Source organism: Pimephales promelas, chromosome 1, assembly GCF_988280905.1.
Source record: "Pimephales promelas chromosome 1, fPimPro1.hap1.1, whole genome shotgun sequence".
In the NCBI taxonomy this organism is placed as follows: domain Eukaryota; kingdom Metazoa; phylum Chordata; class Actinopteri; order Cypriniformes; family Leuciscidae; genus Pimephales; species Pimephales promelas.
Genome location: NC_142769.1, coordinates 4,005,012 through 4,017,411, shown reverse-complemented (window position 1 = coordinate 4,017,411; position 12,400 = coordinate 4,005,012). Strand labels below are relative to the sequence as shown.

At 33.9% G+C, this 12,400-nt stretch overlaps 1 protein-coding gene across 2 annotated transcripts in view; it reads left to right on the top strand.

Moving 5' to 3' along the window:
* The window catches only part of pkd1l2a (polycystic kidney disease 1 like 2a), a 41,346-nt gene that overhangs the window by 8,637 nt on the left and 20,309 nt on the right, over window positions 1–12,400 (top strand). The window contains exons 5-12 of one of the 2 annotated variants that reach the window (XM_039690743.2): window positions 2,490–2,637; window positions 3,770–3,996; window positions 6,291–6,698; window positions 7,064–7,179; window positions 8,788–8,923; window positions 10,022–10,202; window positions 10,283–10,379; window positions 11,759–11,906. In XM_039690743.2, coding sequence (XP_039546677.2) covers window positions 2,490–2,637; window positions 3,770–3,996; window positions 6,291–6,698; window positions 7,064–7,179; window positions 8,788–8,923; window positions 10,022–10,202; window positions 10,283–10,379; window positions 11,759–11,906 — 1,461 coding nt within the window. Of the gene's footprint in view, window positions 1–2,489; window positions 2,638–3,769; window positions 3,997–6,290; window positions 6,699–7,063; window positions 7,180–8,787; window positions 8,924–10,018; window positions 10,203–10,282; window positions 10,392–11,758; window positions 11,907–12,400 lie in introns of both variants that reach the window. The other variant, XM_089117722.1, reaches the window with a different exon arrangement.

Here is a 12,400-nt window from a genome sequence, read left to right as displayed (position 1 = left end):
AGAAAAGCTGAAATGGCACTCTTCATGTGATATTGATTAACTACATAAATATATACATTTTCTAACCCCCATATCTTGAATTTTGTGATCATTCACATTCATGAATACATTTTAGGGTCTTGATGTTTGTCAATAATATTAAATATTTAATCCGGAAAGGACAAAAAAAAATGATAATGAATGAACCCAAAAAGTTCCATAAAGAACCTTTTTCCTGGTTACAAAGAATTATTATTGAACCCTTAAAAAGTGTTCTGATAGAACCTTTAGGGGTTCCAAATATGTAGCACTGATAGAACCTTTTAAGGTTCTATATAGAACCCTTTCTTCTAAGAGTGTAACGTTGCACCTACATGTCTACTAGCTCTCATTAGAGTGTAAGCTGAGTATTAGACTGGTTGGGTTAGGGTTAGATTAAGTTGACATGTAGTTGCAAAATTACTTATAGTCAGTAGAGAGTCTGTTGGAGGACCATCACAATAAAGTGTTTGCAGATATTAAGCAGACAATCTACTATTACTCTGAGTGTTAGTTGACATATAGTTGCAGTTACTTATAGTCAACAGCATGTTCAAAAGGGACCATCAAAATAAAGTGTTACCCAATTTCCTTACATAAAAAGCATCATATCTGATGTTGATAATATTGTGCATATGTATTACTCACTGTGGCCTTTAGACACTTTGTTTATTACCCCAGTACGTGACTAATCGCATGGATTCTGTCATCTTATCTGTTAGATAAGAAAGAACATTTAAGTTGCACAAGCAATACTTAAAGGTATACTACGTAACTTTTTTTGGTTCAAAATTAGTTAGCAATACATCATCAATCCTTCTTCCAGTGACATATGTCACTCGACCGTGTGTGTCTCGTCGTCATATCCGTAAATAGACAAATGTTGAAATTTTGACTAATGATCGGCCGATATTTGTGTTTTTTACGTGTATCGGAATTGGCCAATACAAAAACTGCTGCGTTCGCCGATAGTTTTTTCCGACACAGAAAAATGTACTTTTTAAGTAAAAATTTACTTTTTAAGTTACTTTTAAAATGAAGTACAGTGTGCACTGTGCACTTTATTATGCTGGTTGCTATACTGTGTGCAATAGTGTAATTATTTCATTTATGCTTAAATATTTATTTTCAGCACTGAACTTTTTTTTTGTTCAACCTCATGTTTTTAATATTTGTTACAAATTGTTTATCTACTTGTTCTTGTTCTACCTCACGTTTTTACTATTTGTTAAATATTGTTTTTTAAAGTTAAATAAATGTTACTTTTGTTAAATCGAGACCTGTAACATTTGTTAACATCATGTCATTTTTATGAAGTAAATTTAGCGAGCAAAATGTATCGGCTCCAAACATCGGCTTGAGAAAATCGGCAGCTCGTATCGGTCATCGGCTAAGGCTGATGGGGAAAAAAAATTGGTATCGGTATCAGCACTAAAACATCCTAATTTTGACGTGTGTCTGGTGTGCTTAGTTGAAAGAAGCAACACTCGTTATATTACTAATAAAATAAGTAAGTTCTGTTGACAACTGTGCTGTGCAAAGTAGTTGCCTTACTGCGTTGCTCTGATTGGTTGTTGGTCTACCGACTATCCAATTGAGTGCAGAGTTTTTTTTTTCTGGTTCGGTTAAGACACGCCTCATAATCAAAGTCCTAAGGAGCAGTTTCAGACTCATATTCTGACTACAATATGTGTATGACGAAGTCAGGCTAATTTGAGACTAAAAAAGTTTTTTCTCATAGAACATAAAAAAATACAAATTTGAATTTTTTTTAATTATTTCTGAAAAATCTCTCTCAAAATACTTTGAAAAAAAAAAAACAATCTCAAATATATATTTTTTGCTATCAGTGTGAAAGCCTTTTCTCTAAAAACACTTTTCTTTGCTCTTGATGCAATTTCTTCAGGATTTTGCTTTCACTGTGAAAATTGTGTCATGGGCGGGGCCACATTCCTATTGGCCAGTCGTTGAGCATCGTCTTTTCATTGTTCGGTTCACCTAGAAAATGTTTTAACACTGATAGCAAAAAAATATTTAGAAAATATTTAAAAGTGAGATTTTTTTTCTCAGAAATAATTTATAAGTATTTCACATTTATATATTGTTTATGTTCTATCAGAAAACACTTTCTCTCAAAACATCTTTAGCACTGTGTGGTCCGATCCATGTAAAATACCAAAGGATTTTCATGCTCTTGTTTAGTGCCACATTTAATACCATTTATATTAGGGCACTGGCCATTGCAAAGAATTTTTATAATCGTGCTTAGCTTAATATTTTCTAAACAAGTATTTATTTCCAGTGTCCCGCCCTACCCTCCATTCATAAAATCTTGGAATCGTCCCTGGAGAACTGAGAACATATACTTTAATTTTGAACTTTTTTTATTATTTTTTTTTCTTTCTAAATTTGAATAATATTGACAACTTGACTTTTGGATGAAATGAAGACATTGCGCTTCTTGTTATCAGCTCTACATCTGCTGGTAAGCAAACTGGCTGCTGTCTTTGACAACATAACCATCACAGTGAAGTGGTTGCTGCATCCCTTTCAAGGCAATCTCACGTGCACTTTGAGTGCTGGAGATGGACACGTCATCGATCATTACAGGCCAGAGGAGTAAGTGTTGCCTATTAAAATAGCATTTCATTATTATAGGCCTATATGTGAACCCTTGTGAAAAAGAAATAGACTTTAGCATACTTTTAACTTATTGCGGAAATAATATATTTTATGAATGAAATGTATTATAGTTGAAATTATGCAATTAGTTAGACTTACTCTGTCAAAAATAAAGGTTCCAATAACACAAAATAACCGTTTTTGTCTCTCCAAAGAACATTTCAGTGAAAAGTTCTTAATATAACCATTTTCTTTCTTAGTGTAAAGAACATTTTAATCTTCTAAAGAACCCTTTTGAGGAATGGGAAAGGTTCTTCGTGGAACCATCAATGCCGATAAAGAACGTTATTTTTAAGAGTGCTTTTTGGACCCATTATGAAGGACATCTTTATATATAATTTTATAATTATATCTATTGTCTTCTGAATATACCGTATTACTAACAAGAATTTATGGTGAACTAAATTAGACTTTTAATGACATTTCTGTTTAAACATGCATGTAATGTATTTTTATGAAACATTTGGAATGATGATGTTGTAATTAAGCACATTTAAAATATATTAATTTATCAAAAAACATTGGTAAAATTATGATCATGTTATGATCATGTAACATGTGCTTTAGTATCTCCAACACTTCAACAAATATAATGAAAAAAGTGTACTTAAGTGTGTTACGAAAATAACATGAAAATCAAAAGTATTTCATCAAAAGTAAAAACATGAAAAGTACATGAAAATGTACTTTCTTTGGGATACTCCACCCTAAAATGAAAATTCTGTCATCATTTACTCGCCCTTAAGTTGTTGCAAACCTGTATGAGTTTCTTTGAAGAACGATTGGCACCATTGACTTCCATAGTATTTTTCTTTCTACTTTGGAAGTCAATGTTGCCAAACAACTGTTTGTTTCCAATCGTTCTTCAAAATATCTTCCTTTGTTTTCAGCAGAAGAAAGAAACTCATACAGGTTAGCAACAACTTGAGGGAATTTTCATTTTTGGGTGGAGTATCCCTTTAAGTGCAGTTAAGAGGTCTTTTATTTCATTAATATTATATTATCTATAGCAAAGTTGTTTTTCACAAGGGAACTTTGACTGACTAATGCTTGACTGTGAACTCTTTAGGATGGAGAACGTGGTGCATAAGTTCAGTCGTGCCGGAGTATTTACCGTGGGAGTGGAGTGCAGCACCAGTGAATGGCATGTGACGGCCCACAAAACCATCACTATCCAGGAGCCACTGGGAGAGTTCGGGACTATGACGTGCCATAGCATGAATCAATCCTCAGACTATACCAACTGCAAAGCACTTTATAATAACCCTCTGAAAATCCAAGTGGAGTTAAGCGCAGGTGAAAAAGAAATGTTTGATCGATATTGGTATTATTATTATTATTGAATTATTTTCTGATGAAAAGGAATACAATTTTATGGAAGCTTGTTTCCACCGTGGCATAAAAGTAAAATAAAAAGTTAATTGCGACTTTTTATTTCACACATCTGACTTTTTTCTTGCAATTTCAAGTTTAAATCTCGCAATTCTGACATTATTTTACGTTTATATCTCGCAGTTCTGACTCTATTTTTGTACATTTATATCTTCCAATTCTGACTTTAGTTTTGTACGTTTATATCTCGCAATTCTGACTTAATTTTTGTACGTTACGTTTATATTTCGCAATTCTGACTTTTTTGTACATTTATATCTCGCAGTTCTGACTTTATTTTTGTACGTTTATATCTCGCAATTCTGACTTTGGTTTTGTACGTTTATATCTCGCAATTCTGACCTAATTTTTGTATGTTACGTTTATATTTCGCAATTCTGACTTTTTTGTACATTTATATCTCGCAGTTCTGACTTTATTTTTGTACGTTTATATCTCGCAATTCTGACTTTGGTTTTGTACGTTTATATCTCGCAATTCTGACCTAATTTTTGTATGTTACGTTTATATTTCGCAATTCTGACTTTTTTGTACATTTATATCTCGCAGTTCTGACTTTATATTTCTATGTTTATATCTCGCAATTCTGACTTTTTTGTACATTTATATCTTGCAGTTTTTACTTTATATTTGTACGTTTATATCTCGCAATTTTGACTTTTTTTTGTACGTTTATATCTCGCAGTTTTGACTTTATATTTGTACGTTTATATCTCGCAATTTTGACTTTTTTTTTGTACGTTTATATCTCGCAGTTTTGACTTTATATTTCTACGTTTATATCTCGCAGTTCTGACTTTTTTTGTACGTTTATATCTTGCAGTTTTGACTTTATATTTCTACGTTTTTATCTCACAATTCTGACTTTATTTTTGTATGTTTATATCATGCAATTCTGACTTTATTTTTGTACATTTATATCTCGCAGTTCTGACTTTATTTTTGTACATTTATATCTCGCAATTCTGACTTAATTTTTGTACGTTACGTTTATATTTCGCAATTCTGACTTTTTTGTACATTTATATCTCGCAGTTCTGACTTTATTTTTGTACGTTTATATCTCGCAATTCTGACTTTGGTTTTGTACGTTTATATCTCGCAATTCTGACCTAATTTTTGTATGTTACGTTTATATTTCGCAATTCTGACTTTTTTGTACATTTATATCTCGCAGTTCTGACTTTATATTTCTATGTTTATATCTCGCAATTCTGACTTTTTTGTACATTTATATCTTGCAGTTTTTACTTTATATTTGTACGTTTATATCTCGCAATTTTGACTTTTTTTTGTACGTTTATATCTCGCAGTTTTGACTTTATATTTGTACGTTTATATCTCGCAATTTTGACTTTTTTTTTGTACGTTTATATCTCGCAGTTTTGACTTTATATTTCTACGTTTATATCTCGCAGTTCTGACTTTTTTTGTACGTTTATATCTTGCAGTTTTGACTTTATATTTCTACGTTTTTATCTCACAATTCTGACTTTATTTTTGTATGTTTATATCATGCAATTCTGACTTTATTTTTGTACATTTATATCTCGCAGTTCTGACTTTATTTTTGTACGTTTATATCTCGCAGTTCTGACTTTTTTGTATGTGTATATCTCGCAATTCTGACTTTATTTTTGTACGTTTACTGTATATTTTGCATTTCTGACTTTATAAAAAGTCAGAATTTTGAATCGTGCAATTCTTACATTACTTCTTGCAATTTTTGCAATATTTTTAAGTCTTATTATCCATTTACTTATTCATTTTCAACCACCAGATGACAAAAACATGTATAGTGATTCAAAGGATATTACAGGTGAAACTCAAAAAATGTGAATATCGTGCAAAAGTCAATTTATTTCAGTAATTCAACTGAAAAGGTGAAACTAATATGCTATATAGCCTCATAACATGCAAAGTGAGATATTTCAAGCCTTTATTTGTCGTAATTTTGATGATTATGGCTTACAGCTTATGAAAACCCCAAATTCAAAATTAGAATATTGTGAAAAGGTTTTCGTAGCTGTAAGCCATAATCATCCAAATTATCACAAATAAAGGCTTGAAATATCTCACTTTGCTTGTAATAAGTCTATTAGTTTCAGCTTTTAAGTTGAATTACTGAAAGAAATGAACTTTTGCACGATATTCACATTTTTCGGGACAAAATCTAAATGAATGTTTACCTCCACCAGGAACAAATATTACTTACAAAATCCAGCATGGAGACACAGAGCTGGTGTCCACATCCGCTATCAGAGGGATCATTCCCCATGACATCCCTGTGTCTCCAGAGGTACAGCAGCAGCTCGGGCCGGGCTGCCACCAGCTTACTGTCGTGGCTCTCAACGGGGTGACGCCGAAAGATGTCTCCACCGTCCTGGATGTGTGCTTGCTGGAGCCAGTGGAAGGCCTCACAGCAGACGTGGAGCCCGAGCACGAGCAGTGTCCGGTGCGGGTCCTCCATGTCAATGCGACTCTGGCTCGGGGAGCTCCGGTGCAACTGCATTTCATGCTGTCCGGAGCCAATCACTCCTTCTCTGAGACGCATGAGATGCTGCATGGCGGTCCACAGCTTTTCCACATCTCAAACACAATACAAGGTGCTTCCATTAGATTGACATTTACTTTGCATGGCCAAAAGTGTATGTTTCATTTCAAAACATTTATAATTTTCACGTGACGTCACACCCTTGTAGAAAAGCCCACCTGAAGGGCAAAACAAGCCTTTCCTCTGCTAACCCATACTAGGTTTACTAAGACATTGTTATTAAAATACCAAATTTTGTATTTTATTGATGACACATGTGCACATTGAAAATATGAAAATGGCTTTGGACATACTGTACATTTAAAAATACATTGTAGTGAAAAAAAATGATCAAACACTTTTGGTCATGTAGTGTGTATTTTGATCACATAGCTTGCAGGTTCTTCAGTCTGATTGTTTCTCTATCCTATCATTTAGGCACATTTAATGTTGTGGTCAGAGCAGAGAATTCCTTCTCAAGCATGGAAATGGACGGTGGAAACACAACCGTTTATTGTCACAATGAAACAATGAACCAACAGGATGGAGACACAGTATGTGATCCAGAGTCAAACACATACGCTTCACAGAAGAATTCAATACTTAAGCTCATGTTGTTGATTATCACAGAATCATTTCAACATCATTAATGTTTACAATAATGTAATGTATAGACCTTATGCACCAGAGAAACGTGGGCGCCGTCATCTTAAGAATGTTGTCTTTGAACTTCCGGTTTTGCGGTCGCTCTGTATATTTTTGTGGCATCGCTGTCCAGGAGTAATTAACTCGTGAAGTGGATTTACTTATTGTAGAGTTAACAAAAGTTATCGTGAGCATTGTAATGTTTATCATAATCATTTTAAAGTAGATGTCTTAACAAATGTCGACCGGGAAATGTTTTACGAGCAGTTCATTCATACCTATGCTATGCAAGATCGCTGTGTGGAGATACAGACCGGAAGTTAAAATGACGAGCGCAACTCTGAAAAGGGGTGGGGCTACATAAGGTCTATAGAAAATGCATGCAAGTCTGTGTGTTTTTTTTTTGTTTGTTTTTTTTTGCAGAAAGGTAACATACAAACAATAGCAGAACATAAACAACCAAAACAAAAATAAATACATAAATAAATAATAGAGCAGTTCACATTCAATTTTAACAAATAAGAGTATTACAAAACACCAGGGGTATTGAAGAGTGTATCATAGCATTGTAAATATTTCACAGATTTTTCATTTTTTAACAATCTTATTGAAGAAATGTAGGAATCAAAGTCATAACAAAATAAATTTAACATAGAAGATTAAGGAATTTTTGTTTATGTATGTGAAATTTTGCTAATAAGATTTAACAATAGGTTAAAAATTTAAAAATTTAAAAATTTAACAAAAGGTTAACAATAAATTCCATATCCTTATTGCTTTTATTTTCATAATAGAAGGTAACATGCTTTAAATCGCAGTCTCATCCAGACGTCATATAACTGTCATAGACGACATATAACATCCCAAGACGTCGAATCCTAACTCTACCCCAGACCTAAACCTACCCCGTCACCTAACCGACGTTAAAGGTAATGCGTTTGTTGTATGACGTCATCTAACCGACGTTTAAGGGTACCCTAAAAAGGCGGATGTTGACGAATGGTCAAAAGATGAGACTGTGTTACGTTATTTTGGTTAGACCTTGTATTTTAAATAATTTGGCTGTATTTTGAAATGATGTGTAGCATTATTCCAGTGCAACGACTTCCACCACTGTAAATGCATTATTGTTTACATATATTATTGTGTCACACTTTAGTTCAGGGTTCAATTCTCACTTTTAACGACTTTTGCCTCAATAAACTCCTAATTACGGCTGATTAATAGTTAGTAAGGTAGTTGTTAAGTTTAGGATTAGGGATGTAGAATATGGTCATGCAGAATAAGGCATTAATATGTGCTTTATAAATATACAGTCATGATCCATAAGTGACTAATTAATTGGACCCTAAACTAAAATGTTACCCATTTTTGTTTGTTTTTCCAAACTGATAGTATTCAAATATTTTTTCCTGGATGCCATAGGCCTATATGTTGTCAGTCTTTTTACTTTTACTGAACCCAGAACAGTCCTGTAAAAAGGCGGCACATCCATTACACTTCTATAATTTCAACAGATCGGGGAGCATGTGCGAAATCCCAAAGCCTTTAATCTGCATATAAATGTAGATCCAGAGATCCCGGTCATCGGCACTACCAGCGTCAAGCTATATGTTGATGAACTTAAAGATGACAACGCTCTCTGGAAATGCAGTAAGTACCACTATAACTCAACCACAAATATTGTGTTTTGATCCAAGGAAGTCTATAATAACCGAAGAAATCTCAATAGCAGTTACTTGTACAGACTATCCCAACAGCAAACTGACATTGAATCAACGTGGAAACGACGTCTCTCATGACATCGAAACAATGTTGATCTGGCATTGTTTTGCTCATCGAATTAACGTTGAACCAACGTCAGACGCGGCATTCTTCAAAGCTAAATGAAAATTGGTAATTGGTTTGCAATTGGTTTGCTTTCCTAACGTTGAAACAACGTTGATTTCAAGTTGATTTTCCGTTAGTTTTGAATAATGGCGCGTCTGACGTTGGTTCAACGTTAATTTGATGAGCAAAACAATGCCAGATCAACATTGTTTCGATGTCATGATTCCATGTTGATTCAATGTCAGTTTGCTATCTGGGATGTTATTGTGAAATACTGCTTGCAATCAGTCTGTATCAGTGGAGAAAGATGCTTTTTGTCACGTCTGTTGTTAGGACAACCGATATTATCGTGGTCACCGTGATTTTGCAGTGCAACATATTCCTGGATCAATACGTTTTATTGACCCTAACCTGGAACAACATTCCTGTCCCAAAAAAATGTAGTCCCAAACCTAACCCTGCTCATAAGTTATCCCAACCCGATCTCACGGGAATTCGTACGAATTTTACGAGGTGGCTAATTCGTAACAATTCATACGACCTCACTCGTACGAATTAATTTTTACGAATTGGCCAATTCGTATGAATTCGTACGAATGAACTACCCCTTACCCCGCCCCAAAACCTAACCATCACGTGTGTTTAGACAAATCGTACGAATTGGTACGAATGAGGTCGTACGAATTAGCCACTTTTTAATCACTCGTACGAATTCGTACGAATTGGTCGTGAGATAGGTTAGGTTATCCCTAAAATCGAGGGAAATGGTGAATATCACCAATGTAGAAGCATCTAACCCTGGTTTTAAGCCTAAACTTGACAAACTCATCCCTCAAATCTGATTGGTTGATTGCAACAAAGAGCATGTTGGACTTGGTGAAATCACGTTCACACTTTCTTTCCCGTCTCTATGTCCAGCAGGTGACTCTTGCCCCTGTCCGGATGAAGTGAGAGCTAGAGATTATGAGATTCCCGAAGCTTGTCTTCCACCAGTATACAGTTTCTCAATCTATACTGTATATAGCAAGTCAAATGGTAACTTGCAAACTGGAACCAGATGCATCACTGTGATTCCCAGGGAAAATATGAAGCTCACTCTTACGTAAGAAGAACATTTGATCAAATTGGATTTGTTGTCATTTATGCTACTTTGAAACTATACTTGATCTACTGTCTCTTTAGCTGTTCAAACTGCGATCCAGTGAACGTCGCCGACAGTGTGAAGCTACACGTGGAGTGTGAAGGATGTCAGAAAATAGTTTGGTTCTTCGAGAGCAGAGCAAATGTTATTGTGAGTGTTTTTATTTTGTGTTATGACATCAAACCAGTGATCTGAAAACCAATCCAGTTTTGCAAATAATCCCTTGTGAAAAAAAGACATTTTAGCATGCTTTTAATATAACCATTAATTAAAGTAATATACTTTAAAAGAACTGAACTGAAGTAGTGTTTAACAGACACTCAATTAGAATATTAGAAAATGTATTCTATTTTAAATTTATAACAAATGCGGTTAACTGAACTTTAGAGTGCTTTTTCAACCCACGTGACAAAATGACTTCTATATTTCGTTGAAATATAATGAAAGTATAATGCTGAACACACTGACAAGCATTTAAAGCAAACTAATGTTGTTTCTTTTTAAATTTGTTTTTAAGTGTAAATGTACTTGCACATTTTTAATGATAAAGTTGCATTTAAAATAAATATATTAGCTTTAAATGAAATATCAATTAACAGACTACAGTTAAAATTATAATCAAGTACTTTACCAACACATTAAAATAAGTGTACTTCACTAAAGCATGAAAAACATATATTTAAAAAAGTTCAAGTTTGACATTATTACAAAGTCTGCTTAGTGTTAAAGTGATAGTTCGCGTTGAAATACATTTTTGTTATGTTTTATCTTACCTCAAGGGCATCCAAGATGTAGGTGTCTTTGTTTCCGCAGTAGTTTCAATTTTGATATTTTTAGGTCAAACCGTTCTTGTCTGTCAGTCATATAATGGAGGTCTATGGTCACCACCTCAAAGAGCATGCACAGAGAAGTCCAAATTAAACATGATTTAATGGCTCGTTAATGTAAGTACACATTGATGGCCTAAGACACGAAACGAGCGGTTTGTGTGAGAAAACGAACAGGATTTATATCGTTTTTACATCTTGTAACCACAGCCACGTCCAAGTGATCTGAGGGCGCGGGCGCTTTGAGGCGCCAAAAATTAATTTCAAAGTGAACAATCCCTTTAAGAAACATTGTCATGAAAGCATATACTGTATCTATTTTGGCCTTTTATTATTTAATTAATATTATAATTAAAATATAGGCAAACATTAACACACTCTAAAAAATGATGGGTTGTTTTAACCCAATTTTGGGTAAAATATGGAGAAACCCAAACTTTGGTTTAAAAATGTCATTTAATATGTTAACCCACTTACTGGGTTTATCAATATTTGATCCAAATTTGGGTTTAAATAACCCAGAATTTTTAGAGTGTATTATCTGAATGTATATATATTTAAAATATCTAATTGTAATGTATTTGTAGTGTCACTATCAGTCAGTACAATGAATCTCACTTCTTTTTCATAAGTGACCCACATTTTAAACATGACACACTGTGTGCTTGGATGGTGTATTCAAATACAAAGACTTTCTTCCAGAGTTTGCAAAGACGCTGTTACTCGGAGGCGGTGAAAAGGCCACTGATACAGCAGGCCGAGGGCAGCAGCAGCTCCTATACCATAGACAGTGACGTACTTCGAAAAGCTAAGCGCGATATCACAGTGGTGGTTTATGGTAAGAGATGCTCTACTTGTAAATTGCACCCATTGCACCATTAAAGTGGCCCCAAAAAGACTGAAATCACACATAAAAATGTATGAATTTCAATGCACAGATAGGCAACCTATATATCAAAACAAGTAGCACCTGCACATGCCATTTTTGGTTACTTCTACATAAACGCTGTTATAGTGATTTTAGTGGATGTGTGAAGTCAGTTCTCCTCAAGTTCACACAGTTTTACTTCATCAAAGTACATGTTTCACAAATTTTTTTCAACCAGAAAGAGTTCCTTTTATGAGTCATTGTACCATTTTTGCTTTGCTTGCTTGTAAAGATTATTTGTGCTGCAAATATATATACATATATATATATATATATATATATATATATATATGGTATTATTATTGAATGCAGAGATATTCATACTTTTAACTGTGGCGTTTTGGGACCACCGACTTAGGAAACACTTTATATTTTTCAGTGTCCCTGTTATACATGTAAATATA